Here is a 20,687-nt window from a genome sequence, read left to right on the forward strand (position 1 = left end):
GCTGGACTACCTGGGCAGCTCACTGCTGCTGCTGGGCGACCTCTCGCTGGCGCTCAGCTTCGCGACCTGGTGCGAGGAGTGCTGTCGCCGACGCCGCAAGGCGGCCCGCACCAGCCCGCGCCATCCCAGCATCAGCACCGTGTACGTCGACTGGCCCCCGCCCGCGCTCACGCCCGCCATCAAGTACTACAGCGACGGCCAGCACCGGCCGCGGCCCGCCGAGGCCGGCCCCGCCGCTGCCAGGCCCAAGGTGGGCTTCCCCATGCCGCGGCCGCCGCCCAAGACCTACACCAACCCAGTGGACGTGCTCGACGGGGAGGCGGGGGCCGGCTCCCAGGGCGCCTCCTCGCGCAGCACCCGGCCCTGCCAAAGCTCCCTGCCCTGCGACTCCGACCTGTAGGCGGCGCCCGCCAGCCTTGACGGGGGACTCGCCGCCACTGTCCAGCTGTAAGCCCTAGAAACATCTGGCTACCCTGTCGCTGGGAACACCTGGCTACCTTGCCGCTGGAACACCTGGCTGGGAGTCGGACCCCTGGACCCCTTTCCTGTTCCTGTACATGGTTTGGAGGGGGATGGTCCTTTCCTGCAGCCAACTGGACTCCGTGGACGATGGACTCAGGTTGGGTTGGGCTTTCTTTTTACAGAGGTTAGTTTTTCTCTCCAGAGGGACCAGAGGCCTCTCATAGAGTGACAGACTTTTCCTACTTTTAGCTGAAGGACAGAGAGCGACTTTGCATCGTGTTGACTGGGGACAATAACAAGTCCACATCAGCAAATTTAGAGGCTCAAAAACTATCTGACACCTTGCAACAATATTCTGAAATGCCGATGAACTTTGCATCAACGTAATTAAACATTATTAATTTCTTCCTGCTGTATAATTACTTTTCAAGCAAACGCTCAGAGACCCGTGTGTTTCTGGCTATGTATGAATGAGGCTCTTAAAAGTAAATGCAGAGCCATGCAAATACCAGCAGCGTTAGTGGCTTTTATGGCATGAAATGACCTGATTAACCTATATTTACGTTTCTTTATGTACACCTAGCATTTATCTTTTTTTATCACTTATGTTTGGTGTGAAAGTTGAGGTCACACCAGAGTTTCCCTTTTAGAAGCCAAAGAAGAATGAAAGGACTAATGCTATACTGTTGTGTCCCTTGGCTACCTCACCCTAGAGAGAGAGGACCAGGGATTAAACATTTGGTGCAGAATGGAACATGTTGATCACTTTAGGTTAAAGTACACGTGTTTATGTATCTCTCATTTATAAATAAAATTTGAAAGTAAGACTCTCAGTACGCCCACAGACGTTTTTTGTCTCCAGTTCAAGCCTTCATTACTAACACTGTTTCTGAAATCCAGCCATCAGATCTTCACACCTCTTAGCATAAGGTTACTGAAAGGTGCCAACGGGCCCCACTTCAATGCCTGGCTGCTTTATTTCCAGGTTCTCGCTGTTTTCTGTGCAAAGCCAAGTCTGTTGTTGAAAAAACTGTAAGCACCAGTTTCCACATGAGGTGCGACTAGAAATCTTTTCCTCTTGTAACAGTGATGCCTCGTCACAGGTAGGCAGCTATGTGTACATGAGCAGGACTAAATTTCCAAGTGATTGATTTCAAGGTGCTTTTAACTGCACCAAATCTCGTCTTTAAAACCTGCCCTTGGTAGCCTATTCAGAGGTAGGAAGGATCAGTTCAGCAAGCAGTGATAACAGAGCTGGAGAGCTAACTGAACAGCTCAGGCTGCTCAGTACCCGTGGGAGGGATAATACAGATTCACTTCCTTTGCCGTTTTGTACTGGAATTACCTGTTTCTATCTTTTTGTGACCAAACTTTAAAGTGCAGGCATATCCCTTGGGGATCTTATTCAAATGCAAATTTAATGGGTCTGGAGTGAGGCCTGAGACTGATTTCCTAAGATCTCCCCGGAGATGCCAAGGCTGATGGTTCCTGGCCGCCACTTGGGGCTGCCAGGCTTTCACTGGCCTGGGCCTCACTCAAATTTCAGTCCCACGGCAGCACAGAATCAGACCTTTGAGAGCTCGCCCTCTAGCTGAGTTAAGGGCTACCCTCTAGGGAACAGAGGCAGAATGGAGAAAAGGCAACACTGCTTTTTTCAGCTAACACTTCAAAACAGATTAGAGCCCTGGCTGGCATGGCTCAATGGTTAGAAGCATCAGCCTGTGCACCAGAGGGTCACGGGCTCAATTCCCGGTCAAGGGCATGTACCTGGGTTGTAGGTCTGATCCCCATTCCTGGTGGGGGTACGTGTGGGAGGCAACCAATCTGATGTGTTTTTCTCTCTCCCTCCCCCCACCCCATTCCTTCCCCTCCCCACTCCCTCCACTCTCTCTAGACTCAATGGAAAAAATATCCACACTCCTCGAGTGAGGATTTAAAAAAAAGACTAGCACTCTTGTAGTTTGGGGAGTGATTCTCTCCAAAATCTTTTCTCTGCATAGGGTTGTTTTAACAGTGTGTTATGAATTTTCCAAGATCAAGGAGGAGGAGGTGATTGAAGAGGAGGGCAAAAGGGAAGAATTAGCAGTACAATATATTTTTAAAAGGGATTAGGCACCTGAGAAACCAGGATCTAGCAGATGACATAAAGACTTTGGGTTTCTGGCAAGTACCAAATTCATTGAGTCCTTTCTGCTTCATAATGCCCCATATTATTTCTAGGGAAGCTCTGATAGAAACAAACTGGTGTTTTGTATGTTTTTACTTTTCCTTCCTCCCCTATTATCCACTGGCTTATATTCAAAATATTTCCTCTCTGGAGATTAAGATTTGCTTCCAAGAAAACTCTATTTTTTCCCTACCAACAGAACTGAAACCAAAACTCACTTTAAAAACTACGTACTTCTTGTTTAATCTTTATTATGTTACCGGGAAACTACAGGTTGGGCTCAGGCTGCCTGTCGCTGTGTCCAATAACGAAGGCAGGGTTGAATCATATTAGGTGTTTATTGATAAGGCTAGCCAACCAAGAAGACAGGGCACTTACAAGCATCAGATCCTGCCTTTCAGCAAGATTCAAGGGACAGGATTATAAAGGGGAAGGGGCTGAGGTGAGGAATGCAGCTACATGCAGGCCTGAGGGTCCACAGAGGTCAGCTATTGAAATTAGTCATCAGGCGATGAGATGATATTGATGAGATGATGTTTTGACTCCTGATGGGTCGGCCTGACCATGCTTATTGGTTCTGCTTTCTGGATTCACAGCTGAGTCACCTCCTCAATTGCTTTGCACAGGCCTTGAAAAGGAAACTTTAAGAAAAACTTAACCTCCTATCCTATATAATAAGCCTAATATGCAAATTGTCCCTTCAGACAGAGTTCGACTGGGAGACTGGGAGTTCGACCGCTCTCTATGACATGCGCTGACCACCAGGGGGCGGCGCAGAACATGGCGGGTGCCAGCGCTGGCAGCGGGTGGCAGTAGAGGTGCTGCCGGCCCCAATGGGGCCCCTATGAGAGCAGGACTGCAGCAGGATGGTGGAGCAGTTGAGCGGGTGGAAACAGGCCAAGGCAGTGCGAGCAGGGGCCCAATCGCTCTGCCGATCACCCCACAGGTGGGATGGTGGAGCAGGTGAGGGGGCAGCACCAGGCCAAGGCAGGGTGCCAGGTGGGGCTGCAGGGCTGTGAGGCTGGGGGCACGAGCTGAGGCCTGATTCCCGCAGGCCACCTGAGGGACCCCACCCTTGCACAAATTTGTGCACCGGGCCTCTAGTCTACATATAAAAGCCCAGCGACCATTACAGTGGAATGACCAGAATGACCGGTGGCTATAACACGTACTGAGGCAGCCAACTAGCCTGTTCCAGGTCCCCATAGCCCTCCACCCCCCCCCAAACCCACCCCCGGCCAGCCCAGGCCCCAACCAGCCCCCAACACCCCGATTGGGGGCAGGGCCAGCTGGCCAACCGCCTTGGATGGCAGAAATTTGGGGTCTGGGGACCTTGGAGGTGCTCGGTCTCAGGCAGTTGCATGGGAAAAGCTCTCCTTTGGCGCAAGTGGACCCGGGATCAGGATGCCCGAGTTGGGGATGGGGCGGGGAGGCTTGCCTGGTGGCCGCCACAGTCCCCGAAGGCCGCGCACAGCAGCTGGGTGTCTGGCCTCGGTCAGAGCAGCCACAGCAGGGCACAGGGGGTGGCGCCCAGGAGCCAGAAGGCACAAGACCCAACCCGGGTGCTTACCCTGCCTGCTGGGCCCAGCAGCACCAGCAGGTGGGCCATGGTGTGCAGCAAGGCGCTGGGGTGGCTCAGCCGATGGAGGGAAAGCAAGCAGGGAGGGCGAGGCCCTGTGCCAGCCGGAGCCCCGAGCGGCATGGGCAGGGCTGGAAACCCTGGTGGAGTGGGCAGGGCTGCAGACCTGCATCTTTTCAGCCTTGGCCTTGGAATTCTGTGGGTGACCAGTGTACTGGCTACCAGGGCGTCAGAGGTCAGCCCCGCTTCGAGAGAGAGGACGTGGCAGAAAGTGGCAAGGCCACAGGAGGGATGGGAAATGTTGTGGCCATCTTCGGGAAACACAGCTGCCAGTCTTCAGTAACTATGAACAGATAATCTGTGGTCTTGGTTCTACAGAAGAGGAAGCTGAGACTCAAAGAAGGGAGCCTTCCGCAACACCTCACCCACTTCTCAGACCTGACCCTGTGCAGCATTGTTTTCAGATCTTTGCTATTTTAGGCAGGAAAGAATTTAGCACAGGGAATTGGTACTTGGGAAATCATCAGAAAGCTGGAGGAGTGGGTATTAGGCTGGGCTTCCAGGGGAGACTCCCTGCCCAGTGGGAGGAGCTGCCCCTCAGCCACAACTGAATTCTAGGACACTCTGGCACAGCTGAGACCCGGGGATCGGGAAACTGCTGCCCCCGCAAGTGCCTTCCAGCTCCCACAAAACAGGTCACTGGGCACTGCCTCTGACCTCTGGCACTCTCGTCTAGGAGTGAGATCTTGCCAATGTACCTCATGTGCCTGGTATTGATAAAAATGGGGTCCACCTAGTGGGGCTCAGTGGTTGAGCATCGATCTATGAATCAGGAGGTCATGATTTGATTCCTGGTCAGGTTTCAGGCTTGTTCCTCAGTAGGGGGGGTGCAGGAGGCAGTTGGTCAGTAATTCTTTCTTATCATTGATGTTTCTATCTATCTCTCCCTCTCCCCTTCTCTGAAATCAATAAATATTTTTTAAATGGGGTCATGATGTATATACGTGTTATAACGAGTTTTTCACTTCATAGATCACTAATGTCTTTCCTGTTAAAACCATACTTATAGAACATTATTTATTTATCATTCATTTTAATTTGTCTCATAGAAGGGAGAGAGAAACATTGATGTGAGAGAGAAACATTGTTTCCCGCACTCACTGGACTAGGTATTGAATCTGCAACCTGGGCATGTGCCCTGACTGATAATCAATCCACCACATTCTGGTGTATGGGATGATGCTATGCTGGTACCCTGACCCCAAATTCCAGCCTCCAGAACTGTGAGAAAAATACATTTCTGTTGTTTAAGCCACACAAATTTATGATATTTTGCTATGGCTATCTGAGCTGACTAATCTATATATTCTCTCTATATAAAAGTCTAAGCGACCGAACGGCCAAATGACCAGTTGACCGCTTGCTATGACACACACTGACCACCAGGGGGAAGATGCTCAATGAAGGAGCTGCCCCCTGGTGGTCAGTGCACTCCCATAGTCAACCTCCCACAGTCCCTCCCTTCAGCTGGTCACCAACCTCCCGCAGTCCCTCCCCACAGCCTGCTGGCCCCAATTGGGGCCTATCGGGGCTAGCCAGGGGGAGGGACCCCACCTGTGCACGAATTCGTGCACTGGGCCTCTCGTTCACATATAAGAAACTTAACCCCCTATCCACATAAATGTATGTATTCTAAAATTTAAAATAATATGATTACTTTTCAGATCAATTCAGGTGCTCTATCTACTAAGTTGTAGGTCCCCCCTATCAAAAGTATATGTCCCCTTGTTTTCCCCCTTTTACTCCTTCCAGCCCCCACCCCCCATACATCTTTTTGCTCCTGAAAATATCCAAGCTGGCATGGAAAGAGACTCCTGTGTCCAGCCTGGTCTGGTTTGGGCCTCAGGGCCATTCTCTGCCACAGCACAGAAACTGATGAGTATGAGACTCAAGACGCTGGAGGAGGCCAGCAGCTCAGGAGTTGCTGTTGTGGGTGAAAACTCACCCTAAACTTAATACCAGCTACCCAGCAACCACACCACAGTGGAGACAATGATGGGAAATGGCACAGCCACCTCGCCTCAAGCCCTTCATACCTATCATATGCCATCGCAACTCGTTTTTAATAATCCTAATTGCATACAAAATATGTGTTCTCATTGAATGGGTGAAGTCTTCTCAAGATTGCTCAAGCTATGCCTGGAGGAGGGAGGAATGTGAAAGCAGAGCCGACACTGCATTAGCACAGCGCCTGCTCTACCCGTTCGCAGGTCTGGCTGCACGCCCTCACTTAGGAGGGGTGAGGTTTTTAGCACACGCTGTCCATCTCTTGGGGAGGCTGTGGGAGGAACTATCAGAGATGCTTCAGCCACCGCCCTCTTTATTTACTGATCTTTATCTCCTAAGTTTTTGGGCGCCTGTCATTTTGTCAGCACCTTGGTGGACACCCTGGAAAACAAACGATTCCAGGCCCCACCTTCATGGAACTCACACGGTCTAGTGTGAGAGATGCATACAAGGAAAATGAATAATAAACCAGGGTCAAGGGCTGGAGAAAAAGGAGATATTTTAGGAAAGGTGGTCAGATACTCAGCAGAGAAATTAAAGAGGGAGCGAGGAAGCTCTGTGGAATGGCCACCTCGGTTTCACTGCTTCACTCATAAACTTGCTTTCACTTTAAACTCTAAAAGTAAATAAAAGAGGGAAACTAGTGTGAAATTTTTCCCACACAAAGTCAAGAACCCACACACTACAGGCCAGCCGAGGCAGACCTGCTCCAGGCCTGGTTCCTGTCGGTAGCACTAATAGCCTAAGCCCTGCCCTCGCTGAACTTCAGTTTTCTCACCTGTACAACTGGGAAGACTGGATTGGATGTTAGCAGAGGGCCTGTCGAAATGTAATATTCTGAGAGTGCAGGTTAAGAATTAGATGAGGCTGAGAGGAGAAACATGAAATGTGAACAGTGAAGGCTGGGGAAATGGATAGATCTGTAAAATTAGTGATTGGTCTGATAGCAACAAACTCCATGATCTACTTCTAGGTTTCTCTGAGTTTCATAAACCTCCCAGTAGTTAAAGTAGTAGGACCTTGGTACACCCTCCCATCATCCATACCTGAGGTTTTATAAGGAATTCAAGTTTAATGTCTGCTGTAGACTTACTGCTCCATATATTAGGTGGAGGGAAATTAAGTAAGAAATTAACATCTTATAAAGAGATTGTCGCAATGGAAGGCTCTTATAAGTTGAAAACGTGTCATTGCTCCAAATAGGTAAATTGACATATTACAATTTAAGGGATGGGGGTGGTTATTAATCTATCTATCTATATATATAAAAGCCTAAGCGACCATTGGACCAGCAGCTATGATGCTCACTGACCACCAGGGGGCAGATGCTCAAAGCACAGGCATGGAAACATGGAACAGACTGATAAATCTCACAGGGAAAGGGGAAGAGGTAGGGTAGGAGGAGATTAAACAAGGATCTTATATGCATACTAGAAGCCCGGTGCACGGATTCATGCACCTGTGGGGTCCCTTGGCCTGGCCTGTGGGGATCGGGCCAAAACTAGAAGTCTGACATTCCCTGAGGGGTCCTGGATTGTGAGAGGGTGCAGGCCAGGCCGAGGGACCCCATCAGTGCACGAATCCGTGCTCTGGACCTCTAGTTAAATATAAAATCTTAAGTATTCACTCTAGCCAGTTTTGCTCAGTGGTTGGAGTGTCAGCCCGCAGACTGAAGGGTCATGGGTTCAATTCTAGTCAAGGGCACATACCTTGGTTGCAAGCTTGATCCCTGACCCTGTCAGAGTGCATGTGAGAAGCAACCAATCGATATGTCACTCCCACATCAATGTTTCTCTCTCTGTCTCTCCCTCTCCTTTCCACTCTCTCTCTCTCTAAACAAACAAAAATCAATGGAAAAAATATCCTCTGGTAAGGATTAACAAACACACACACACACACACACACACACACACACACAAAACTTAAGTGTCCATTTATGAAATTAAGTCCTTCTGGTGAAAAGGACATTCGGTATGTTTTGTAAATTCTTGAATAGGGAAAGCATAACAGGGTGTGTTAAGCAGATTCAGGCAGGGTGACACTTAGGCAGACATTCCTAAGAAACCAATGATAGAAAAAGATATAAAAAAGCAGCAGGTGAGAAGGCTGCACACTGGACATACTAGAAGATTCGGCTGCAGTCCGCTTTCTTTTTCCCAGGAACAGGGGGTAGGGGGTGTTTATGGTGCAAAGTAGGAAATGGGGCTTGCAGACCAGAAGGGTGGGGCTGAGAGGAATTGGAATGTGAAAGCAGGCTGAGCTAGTGAGACAAACACAAGGCCTGGAAGTCTGGTGGAGCTCAAGGGCTACTAGGAATGGAGACATCAGCAGCGGCTTAAGCGTGTCCAAAAAGTGGAAATACTGTTGTGCATCATTCACATGTGCCTTTGGCTTGGATTCTTTTGTGTCATTTCTATGCACTTTTGCACAGAGAGAGGCACAGCCCTGCCAAGGGCAAACTTGGCAGTGAGGATGGCTCTTGGGAGCAGGTAGCAAGATACACCTAAGATTCACCCTGTGGATGAGAAGGGGTGGAAGGAACGATGGTGCTGAAATGGTTTCTCTCATAGATAGCTGGGCCCCTGAGGGAACTTAATGCCACTGCTGCATCTCCCAGCCTCCAGGAAGGCGGAGCCCCAGCGTTTGGTCTTCAGGTCAGGTTGATTCCTGGGGGATTTTTACACTTGATTGGAAAGCACCGTTTATTTTATGTACTACACCCTCAGTCATAAGTCTAGGACTTCTCCTTATGCTTGGAAGCCCATAAGACTCATTCTGCAAGAAACTATGAGTGGCCTAGACCAGATCCAAGCAAGAAAAGTCTTCCAAGTCAAGTTGTGTTTATTATCATTGGGACTCATGTTGTCAGACTCAGGTCTAAGCGCACAGGCATGTTCATTCGATGCCTAGTTGGCCTGATGTAGGTTCGGTTAATCCCATTTTAATCATTGGGAAAACAATTTCATGATGAAGTGATTTGCCCAAGTTGCTCCTATCGAATTCCAGACCATACTCCTGCTTGGTTTCCTGTCTCCTATCAGAGTCAATGGCCCTGATTCCTTATGTGGGTGTGAGTAAAGTAGATCCAGGAAGACAAGCTGAGGTACAAGCTGTCAGAGGGACATGGGATCTAAGTAGCATCTGGATGTTTCCCCAGCCGGCAAGAGCTAGTTGAAATGAGTCCTGGTCCACACCATAACTCCATATGTTGTGCCCATAGTATCCACCCACTTTACTTCAAAGTCAGACAAATCATTAATCTGAGTTTCTACGTCTGAAAAGTAGTTCACCTGTACTTAGTTTTAGAATCATATGAAAGCATAAGAAAAACGCTGATTTTACAAATTTTCAGAAAAAGTGAGGACTAACTTCACAGCAAAATTTGAGAGAGGGAGTGGTAGGGAACTAACCCTTGCACATTTACTGCAGTGCAGAAAACTGACCTCTATCCTGAAAGGTAAAGACTTAAGATAAATCATTCCCTTTTGTAAGATGGAGAAAATAATTCAGAGAAATTAAGTAGCTCAAAGTTATTGTCAGAGCCAAGATTCAAATCCAGAACCCCTGCCTAGTTCTGGGCCGGTACTGGGATCAGAAAGTTTCTGCTGATAAGCCGTGACCTCAGTAACATGGAGATCATTCTGAAATCAATACCCACTAACAAAACCAGATGACTGCCTCCGATCGAAAAATCAGCTATTTCAGCCCTAGCCGGTTTGGCTCAGTGGATAGAGTGTCTACCTGTGGACTGAAGGGTCCTGGCTTCGATTCCGGTCAAGGGCACATGCCCAGGTTGCAGGCTCAATCCCCAAAAGGGGGCATGCAGGAGGCAGCTGATCAATGATTCTCTCTCATCATTGATGTTTCTCTCTTTCTCCCTCTCCCTTCCTCTCTGAAATCAATAAAAATATATTAACAATGAAAGATAGTCAACATGACTCATCACCTCTCAAAGTCTCTTCCTGTCCTTAAAAAAAAAAAGAAAGAAAAAGCAGTTATTTTAATAAAGAGTTACCATTGGCCACAAACTGTTCCAGAAGTTAAAACAGTACACAATGAAATGTATAAACAGTTTTTATTGAGATGCTTCCGCTCCTTTTAAAAAAAAATCAGATTAATCAGTTTGCAAAGCGGTCAACAATTCCTGTAAGAAAAGAGAGTTCAAGTTAGAGAATATGCACTACATTGAAACAAAGCAAAAACAAAGAGATGGTTGAGCTATACAGAAGTTAGAAGAAATCACAGGGAGCTATAAACTTCAGGAGTAATTCCAACTAACCCTGATAACGTCCCACAGCCCACCCCACAATAGGACTGGACTCCTTGTGGAAGTACACCAAAAGCTGAAGTTCTTTTTCTTTTTAATTTTTTAAAACACTATTTATTATTATTATTATTATTATTATTATTATTATTATTATTTAAATCCTTACCTGAGGATATTTTCCCATTGATTTTTTTTTAAGAAAGAGTGGGAAGGGAGAGAAGAGGAGGAGGAGGAAAAGGAGGAGAGAGAGAGAGAGAGGCATTGATGTGAGAGAGATATATTGATTGGTTTCCTCCTACACATGCTCTGACCAGGCCCAGGGATCAAGCCTGCAACTGAGGTAGGTGCCCTTGACTGGGAATCAAACTTGTGATCCTTCGGCCCACTGGCCCACGCTCTAACCATTGAGCAAAACTGGCTAGGGCAAAAGCTGAATTTCTTGATTACTATTTCATGCATGTTTCACTCCGGTTTGAATAACTAAAGATGGAACAGAGTCTAAAGACAAAAAAATTACTGACCATTCGTTTGATATACATAATCGCATCATTCTCTAGTTAACACTGCCTCCTTTCACCCGCCTAGGATCTTTCAGAAGGGTCATTCTGTAGCTCTCTCTCAAGAATCTGTTTTCCTCAAAGACACTTCCAGGCATACCTGTTCATCATAGGCTTCATTGACAAAAGTCTCACTGCTCATTAGATTCTCTTCTTCTTGGTCATGTTCTTTACGGCTGTTCAAATTTCTTGATGAGGCTGTACTATTTCTAGAAATCAAAGAAACAAAGTCAAAAGAGTTGTTCCTTGAGGTAGCAGTTGGAATTGGCAAATGTTTAGAAAGGGCCAATGTGTGCCCTAGTCAAGGTTATTTTTTAAGGAATTACGCAGTTTTGATTGTCTCTTTAACAACGCAAACAACCTAAAATGGGCAACTCTTGAGTCAATTATTATTTGTTACTAGGCATTCATCTAACTTCTGAAATGATACATCGTCTCAATTGAGGGGAACTAGGTAACGGGAGGCAATGGGTACTGAATCCAAGGACAGGTAAGTGGCACCTGGACACAAGCGGCAAGTTAATGTGGTGACAATCAGAGACCCCAAGGGTAGCATCTCATTCATCTTAATATTAACCATTTAGCTATTAACTAACCAGTGCTACCTTGGGCAAAAACAATCACTTCTCCTGGCCTTTCCTTTAGTCTGTAACGTGAAGGCTGGGCAGAGATGTAACTTTTACAACTTTCGTCATCTCTGTATTTCTTGATACATAAGCTGTTTAATGTCTACTTATCTAATCAGTTTCTTCGGTTACGATATCTCCCCACTCTAAAGCTTATTTTGCCATCATTCCTACTCTAAATCATGATTTTTTTTATTGTCTAAAGTTTTACATATGTCTTCTTTTACCCCAATTGACCACCCCCCCCCCACCCCACCCCGCCCAGTCATTCCCACCCTGGGCAAGCCCACACCCCCACAATGTCTGTGTCCATTTAAATCGTGATTTTTGTTATTCTTGTTTGTTTCTTTAATCCAGTGATTCCCTAGCTCTTTGACAAAACAATGTTTTTGCTTTAAATCTTTCCTGAGTTTCTTTATTTCACCTCCTGTTATGGAATGAGTGGTGCCTCTTCCAAATTTATATGCCAAAGTCATAAGCTCCATTAACTTAGAGTCTAAGGCTTAGACTGTAGTCTCATTTGGAAAGAGAGTCTTTAAAGAAGTAATTATGTTAAAAGGAGGTCATTAGTTTGGGCCCTAATCTAATATGATTGGTGTCCGAGAAGAGGAGATCAGGACACAGCCCTGCACAGGGGGAAGACCATGGAAGACACAGAGCAGCCTGCATCTACAATTCCAGGAGAAACCAGCCCTCAGCCTCAGAAAAAACCAACCCCACTGATACATTCATTCCAGTCTTCCAGCCTCCAAAACTGTGAGAAGATACAGTGCTGTTGTTTAATACCCCACTCTGTGGTATTTGTTATATCAGCCCAAGCAAACTAATACACCTCTCCTAACAAATTCTTCCTCCAAAAATCATTGGCACCAGCTCTGCCTCATTGGTGGGGAATCTCCTCACTTTATTCAATCCTCCAGAGATTGTGCCACTGACAACTGTAGAGGCGGATGTATCTGCCCGAGAAATCACTCAAAAAGATGGTCCCAATTATTTTTTTTTCAGGTCATCTAACAGGGGAGGCTGCTTCATCACCTCAAGCCTTTCTCAGAGGACAAATTTCTAGAGTGGACTCCTACCTCCAACCCCATTCCTCTTATTTTAGAAGCGACTTCTTGGGAATAAAACTCTCCCATCAGGACATTAAGAGCTGCTCACCTTTTTCGTTCACGTTCTTTTCTGAAATACACAAATGCTCCCAGAACTACCAGAACAACTGACAAGGTGATGGTGAAGCTGAGGGCGATGTAGCCCGGGCCAGGTCCACGCACTGCCTCTTCACAGAAGTCCCCACCGTATTCCATGGGACAGCTGCATCTTCGCAGCTCTCCTTCCACGGTGCAGATTCCCCTCCCATTACAGAAATCGCTGCCACAGGGCAGATGTTTTGCGGCCTGTGTGTCCTTGGGCTGAACAAGCTTCCCTCTTTCGTTGTTTTCTGAGGTCTTGCTTTCTCTATCAGGAATCGAGGGGATCAGTGTTTTTCTGACAGGATAATCCGTCTCTTCTGGACCCACATATCTAGTGTTGGGGGCTTGGCAGCCTGGAGAGGTTGGGCAGCTTTAGGAGTCACCCTTTTTCCAGCCTCTAGCTTTCCAAGTGCTAGTGTTGAATGGGTTTTATCTGGATAGGCACCTACAAAAACAGTAGGTAGAAGTATGGGTATATACACATATTTGTCTGTTAAGAAATATGTCAGAAGAACAAGAATTCTAACAGACTAAACCAGATACGGTTGAATTTATAAAATCATAAATCACTACTATTACTTGGGGCCAAATAAAAAAACTATTGAAATTTATATTAAAAACTGCATATCTTACAGCACTTAAAATGTTTGGTTTCAGGAACAGTCTATTGACCATACCCATCTACTTTTAGATGATGGTATGTATAGGTTAGCCAAGGTAGATTCCATCAATTACTATGTTCTATTCTATAAGAATTAGTGTGGTAGATCTGAATAGTAAATGTATAGGCTAGAAAGATTTTCTTTAAAATGTAAGTATATAGCCCTAACCGGGTTGGCTCAGTGGATAGAGCATCGGCCTGTGGACTGAAGGGTCCCAGGTTCGATTCCAGTCAAGGGCATATACCTTGGTTGCTGGCACATACCCAGTAGGGAGTGTGCAGGAGACAGCTGATCGATGTTTCTCTCTCATCGATGTTTCTGACTCTCTATCCCTCTCACTTTCTCTCTATAAAAAATCAATATATATATATATATATATATATATATATAAATGTAAGTATATAAGTATTTAAGACTTTTTGAGTTCAAGTAAACTATAGGTTTTAGCAGGATCTACAAGTCACAAGTATTGAACCAGATTTCATGGTGGTGGTAGGAGGGGCACGCATTAGGCAGGCAGTAGGCAACAGGGTGCTTTTAACCACAGAGGAATCTGAAGTTAACTTTGTATTTAAAGCACTTCACCATATTCTCTGTCATTGTTGGCACAGGTGTTATTCCTCATGTGAACACTAAAGACCAAAGTAAATATTAGCAATGAAACTATTCTTGCTTCTTTCTTAAGCTGGTCCACAGGCGTGTTTCCACTCCTGGACAGTTTAGGGTCCCTCATGGTAAGGTATATCCAGAGGAAGCCAATCTAACTTTATGCACCCAGTACCACCCCCTCCAAAACAAGTTATGTAAAAGTCAGAGTGAAATCATTATTAAAGAAAAGAGTTAACTCTTGAGCCTAGGTCACCAGGGATGGGAGAGCAAGGGAAGGTATGTTAGATTTCTGGTTTGGCTTTAAAACCAGGTGATGAGGGTGATAAATGTCTCACTCATTGACACTCCCCACTCTGAGTCACTGCCTACACAGGAAGGGCAAGACCATAGAATCAACTCTTGGTCTTTGGTCTTTGTCTTTCCTAGTTAAAATGAAGTGATAAGGGGTAATAATTTGTCTTCCAGCCAGTCGGGTTTTAGATGAGGATTTAAATTGAGAAGTAATGAGAACTGTTCCCTGTAAGATTCATTTTCCAAATCTTTTTCTTTACTAGTTATGACCAGTCTCAGTACCAAGCCCACTGCTTCTTCAATTCTATGCTTATAGGACTTGGATATCACTGGAGCTGGAGCTATGGGATTAGAGGGTGGCGGTTACAAGCAGAATTAGATATAGCTGTTCAGATGACTGGCCATGAAAACGCTGTTCCATGAAGGCACTATTTGGCACAGTATTTCTGTAACAGCCATTTACAGTTAGCATTTAAGAACTAGTATGGCAGCCTTATACACACACATTCTCTTATATTTCTTAACACCTCTGTGAGGTAGAAAGTGCTATTTCCACATTAAAAAGAGGGACCCAAGACAAGACAAATAGTTTGCCTAACCAACTTCCCCTGGCTATGCTCACCAAGTGATCAAAAATGTACTGAGTCAAATCTAGGTTAAATGAGTGTTCTTTCAGGCAACATACAAACTGTCTAGCCCTTCGGAGCTCACTATCACATTACCTGTTCTAAAATCAGTACAGAGGGCACATCAGCTTTTCACAAGGGGTTCAAATCTACATCCAACAGCCCCATCGGAAGTGTCCTATTGTTCAGTTTAAAGAGTGTACAGTGATAATGATGTAATCATTTAGAGAATAAAAGCCTAAGGAATATTGAGGAACTAGGTATTACTAAAAGTAAGCCAGTCCTGGTGATGAATAGGAGCTACTCACAGCCCATTTCATCAGATGCATCCAGACAGTCAGCATGACCATCACACACTTGCTCCATGGAAATGCATTTCTGACCATCCTTACAGGCTTGTAATGGCGCAGAGCATCGGACAGCTTCAATACATCTGTTTGTGTCAGCCAAGTAGTAGCCACTGGAACATTTACAAGTCTGTCCTTCAGGGTTTGGTAAACAAATGTGGCTACATCCTCCATTGTCTTTTGAGCAGCTGTTACTACCTGTGGATCCCCAACCCCCCAAAATATACTGATTTAGATTTTTTTCAGATGAGTCTTCTGCAAATAGACTATCAGAGTTATAGGATCCAGATATTTTCCCCCACAGGATACATCTCATTAACTTAATTTCTTTTAGTCAACTAGGTACCAAGTGATTGGTGATTCTTCTTCATGGATAAGAATGGCTATAGGAACTTAGGAGTTCAGACAACGGATGGGCTTAAGAATAATTGAGGTAAACTCTGATTCATTCAAAATCCCATTGTGACCTCTCTTCTCCCCTCACACCAAGCATCCAGCATCAGAGCTAGAAGGTTCTTACAAATAAAGCTCTCTTTAGATGAAAATATGGAGGCTATGGTTTCTATGATCCCTCTAAGAATAATAGATAGAGAACAGATTGGTGGTTGCTAGAGGGTGTGGGGGAATTGGAAGAGAGAGAGAGAGAGAGAGAGAGAGAGAGAGAGAGAGAGAGAGAGAATAGTCTGATTAAGCCAGCCATTTATAGCTTCCCATAATGCTTGAAAGCTTATATCTTATATCTAGAAGTGAGGGTTTACGTTTTAAGATATTCCAGGAATTGTGGAATAGGTAAGCATGTAGTATAGATAAAACCTGCTTTAAGGGTGATAGAGACCCTCTTTCTGGTTCTCAGAATTAAGCCACAGATTATCATCGCTTTTATGATGTGACCATTTATCACACTGAAGAATTCTAAAAGGTTCATCCTGAAAAGCCAAGACTTTAAAGTTGAAGCATGACTAACATCAGCTAGAAAGGTTAGCTTTCAAAAACAAAGCATGGGGCAGCATTCTCTTAAGACTAATATGCATACTCAATTATCCATGGTAGTGGTAGGTATGATGAACTACTTGAGCTCACATTATTGGGGTTAATCTCCACTAGGAACAGATCACTTCTCTTACTACTTCAACTAAGCCCATCATCATCATCCTCAAAAATTCAGGTAGGCACTCTATATCTGTCCATAAGAAAGGTGGAGAAAAACATCTGAGCACCACCCCCAGTTGATATTTCAAGGATTAGTTGACATCACAAGTAGATACAAGTGACAATGAGTAGAATGAAGACTCCCTCTACTTTAGAGCTAAAAGGGTTTTTTTTATACCATAGTTGTCATTAATCTACAATAATAGAACTGAAAGTAGAACCCAAGTGTACCAAACTACAATATACTTACCACTGCTATGTCTCCTTGATAAGTAACAGAACTAGTTATACACCATAACCAGACTGTATATAACTGCATAAAGACAAGAGAATTGTGTAGATCTATAGGAATTTGCCAGATAAATATTTTAATGGAAATTTCAAAGATATTTCAAGGCGATAATGTAGGAGGGAGCATCCATCCCCTCCATGGGGAAATCCAGTAGACTTCAGTACTGTTATAATCATTGCAGAGTCACTTACCCTGTTGAGAAAGTTTACTGTAAACTTTTAAATCCACAATCTTCAGGTCTACTTGGAACCACCGGTTTTCTGAAAGTTCTGCCTTGCTGTACCAAACTTTAGTGATTTGGGCTGAAACAAAGGGCAGTGAACAATCCTTAACAAAAGTGAAATTAAAACAACTTCCTAGGCAAAGAATATTGCTCAATGTGAAAACTGTCACTTGTTTGCTAAACTCCAGTTGAGGAACAACAGCTTTACAGAAGAGGTATGTATTTTTCTAAATCATGTTTCTGGGAAGAAACTTCAGATAAATAAAAGACAACATTCTATGCCTTTCTCCAAAATAAAATTAGGTGTTAATAAGCTATGTTGAGAACATTCATGTATGCCCAGATATCTAAAGACAGGAAATTAGGATATATGATGCTTAGATGCAGCCCATACATGATAGATAATGATTTTAAACATTGTTCTAGAACATTTCTGAAAATGGCTTCTCTGCTACAAGAGTCACCAGGGGAATCTTAAAATAGATGGTAAAGGCCTTCTCACATACCTAATAAATTAACATCTCTGGGGTAGGATCTGACAATTTGTCTTTGAAATTCTGATGTGGCCAGCCCAACTGGTCAATGCACCAGAATTGGAAAATATAAAGAGACACATTTATTTTAAACACATAAATTGTGCATTTTCTGGTTTTAGCAAGTCTAGATTCTAACCAGAAGCAATATATTAGAGCACTATGATTTACGACGATCTCTCTGAATATACTAGAAATACCTTGCAAGTGTAAGATGTTCTATATTTTACCTAGTATTTTCATGTGTATTTAGTCACCTGAAACAGGGAGTGTCTTCATTTTACAGGTAAGGTGTTAGCCACTAGCTACTAACTGACAGAGCAGTTATACAACCTAGTTCCATTTTCTGGTCCAGTTCTCTCTCTCTCTACCATAACAGGTGTCCTCCAAAGCAGAGAGCCTCATATAAATGCCAGAAATCTCAGGCAGAACTGGACTATACAAAGAATAACCAAAAAAAAGTTAAAGCTCCCTCAAGTCACAGAATCACTGTTACACGTACATGTTCTGTTAGGGGCATTGTTTGGCTCTTCTTCTAAAAGAAGGGCACCAGCAGAGACCAGTCCTAAGCAGTTGCAGATTCGCTTTAGATACACAGGAGTAAACTCAGATCACAAAGACAATCAGATACAGAGTTCAGACCTACCATCATCGATTGTTGTCCAGAACATCATGCTTTGGCCATATGTAAAGAGGTTAAGGCCCTGAATTCCTTTGCGGTCTACTCTGTATCTAGAGCCATCTTGTTGAATACTTTCTATGAGTCCTCTCCCTAGAAAGAGAGGTTTGGTTTATTTTATTTAGCCCAAACAGCTGTGCTCTCTCCTTCAACTCTTTACATCTTGTCTTGCCTCCTCTCCAGGAGGAGACTATCTTCATCCATTCTCTGAAGGCCAATTCTTCATTCATTCATTCTACTCTAACAATGATACACAAATATTTGCTCATGCATATTTTTTAAGGTCTTGATGTTATGCCTTCACAAAGGGGTTATTGCATGACTATGGGCTCTTATATGCAACTCAGGATGGGGAAAGATTGTATTTGTTTAGAAAGTGGTACAGAAAATATAAACTCAGACATAAAAGCTATTTGAAGTTATTATGCCTGAAGACCAGAAAACTGAACATTTCTACTTCACTCTGGCCAAGGTCCCTCTGACTCCCACTTAGGGTGGAGGTAATCATTACTTACCAGTATCAGCCCAGTATACTCGGGTCCCTGAATCTGAAAAGGTCAGTCCCACTGGGACCTGCGATTTCTGCCACAGCACCTTCCTCCTGATGCCATCCATGGAGGCACAGTTGATGCTGGAACCACGCCCACCACCATCCTGGGAACCCAGATCCACAAAACACATGATTGCAGTGGGTGGATGGAGTGCAACACAGGTTGGGTGGGACAGATTGTTGCTGAACAAAACAGTGGAATACTGGCCTTTGGATGAAGCTACATTGATATGCGGGTTTTCACTGTCAATCCAATATATGTTTCCACTCAACCAGTCCACAGCAAGGTCGATTACTGTCCCCTTTGCAGATAAGATTTTCCTCCAAGAAAGCTTTCCAGATTCTTTGAGCCTCAGTAGTCTGATATCACCATTACCCAACTCTGAAAGGTAGAGTGTCTTTTCCTGGACAAGGTAGTCCACTGATGCCAGCTGGTTCATATTGGTAAAGGGAAGTACCCTATGTTCTGGTAAAGTTGCTTGTCCTAATAAAGTTTCTATATTTTTCAGATAAATCTATGGGGAAAAAAGTTAAGTGGATGGTACCAATTGCATCTAGTCTAATTCGTTACCTTGATTTTACATTAATGTTAAATTCATATTAAATACTTAAATTCACATTTTCAAATATTCTATTTTCTAAAAGCAGACAGCAGTTATTTCTCTCCTTTCCTGGAGCTTCAAGCACTTTAAATTCCTTGTATTTGGGTGTTTTGAAGATTTACTCTTCTGTTAAAGGTCCTCCCCTTTAAGTGAGCTTCAACTATTAAGATCTTAAGGAAGCTAAAATCTATCTTCCACCCCCAAATTTTTGTGTTTTTTTAAATGCCAAGTCCTCTAGATATTAGAAGTTAGGGGTGACTTGCTTGCCACTACCTTTTATCTCCCTATGGTTTAAGAAAAGTTCCATCACAAAATGTACTTGCCCCCACCTCCAGGCTAGAACGGAGCCAAGCTGTTTGTATTTGGAATCTACATCATTATCCAGGCGCTTGGACAACTTAACAAAGTTGTCTAAACTAAATTAAACCTCACTGTTCTGATGTACTAAGCATTTCCTAAAGGATTTTAAGTAGAACTTGTTCTTATTTCATAGCTACTTTATTTTGGTCATGATAGTTCCCAGCACACAGTGAATACTAAAATTTAAGTCATGTGTGAAGAATATTCCAAGGGAAAGAGCCCCTATTTATAACTGTACATGAAGAATTCAGATTACTGTCTGAAACAGGATGTAGCCCAAGCACAGACACATGAGGACGCCTGTGGACAATACCTGTATGATAACCGTGGGCAACACAAGGAACAGAAAGGCAGACTCCTTGACAGGGACACAGTTGATGCCATCATCTGCAAGCAGGAGTCCGACCGGGCAATGACAGCTTCCCTTGGATCGTGGGCTCAGAAGGCACAAGTGAGAACATCCAGTGTCCAGACAAGGATTAGAAGACCTGGGCTGTAGGACTTCGTGCATTATCTGGAAGAAAACAGCTAGATGTCAGTATACCTTATTGAATCCTTGGAAATAGCAGGTGAATAAATCTTCCTTTTTAATCATCATAGAGGGATGTCACTCCAGTTTGTACTTTGGGAAGTTCACATATGTAGCCTTTTCAGGGAGAATGAGGGGGATACTTTGAAGAGTGCATTATAGACCTTGAGTCCATAAGGCTGTTCAATACGCTTGATGAGGACAGCCCTGTTCTTGCCTGTCATCTTCTTCATACGTTGTACTGTTCTTGTCTTTGTTTCAGACCAGAAGACTTCATCCTCCAATACAGCGACTGAAAAGGGGCTCTTGATCTGTGTTAA

At 44.4% G+C, this 20,687-nt stretch overlaps 2 protein-coding genes across 2 annotated transcripts; one reads left to right on the plus strand and one right to left on the minus strand.

Annotated features, from left to right (window-relative positions):
• Window position 1: 1 nt before the first annotated feature.
• CLDN23 (claudin 23) lies at window positions 2-1,295 on the plus strand (the record flags this gene model as incomplete). Its single annotated transcript, XM_023751816.1, has 1 exon — window positions 2-1,295. A coding segment is annotated over one exon (399 nt), but the record flags the coding sequence as incomplete, so codon positions are not given.
• Window positions 1,296-13,199: 11,904 nt separating this feature from the next.
• LOC106696717 (low-density lipoprotein receptor-related protein 5-like) lies at window positions 13,200-19,316 on the minus strand. Its single transcript, XM_023751817.1, has 4 exons — window positions 18,842-19,316; window positions 18,294-18,419; window positions 17,083-17,193; window positions 13,200-13,360 (listed from the first exon to the last, which is right to left on the minus strand). The coding sequence occupies exons 1-4, from the start codon at window positions 19,314-19,316 to the stop codon at window positions 13,200-13,202; spliced, it is 873 nt and encodes a 290-aa protein (XP_023607585.1).
• Window positions 19,317-20,687: the final 1,371 nt, after the last annotated feature.

The sequence above is a fragment of the Myotis lucifugus genome, unplaced genomic scaffold (genome assembly GCF_000147115.1).
Source record: "Myotis lucifugus unplaced genomic scaffold, Myoluc2.0 scaffold_26, whole genome shotgun sequence".
Classification (NCBI taxonomy): Eukaryota; Metazoa; Chordata; class Mammalia; order Chiroptera; family Vespertilionidae; genus Myotis; species Myotis lucifugus.

Bases quoted from the DNA above. Each gene is read 5' to 3' on its own strand.
- LOC106696717 (XM_023751817.1), bottom strand. From the start codon at position 19,316: ATGAACCAGCTGGCATCAGTGGACTACCTTGTCCAGGAAAAGACACTC. The intron at 17,194-18,293 runs GTAGGTCTGAAC...CCTTTGTTTCAG, and splicing joins CTGGACAACAATCGATGATG to CCCAAATCACTAAAGTTTGG. The intron at 13,361-17,082 runs GTAAGTGACTCT...CTGTTTTTGTAG, and splicing joins CAGTAAACTTTCTCAACAGG to GTGCCTATCCAGATAAAACC.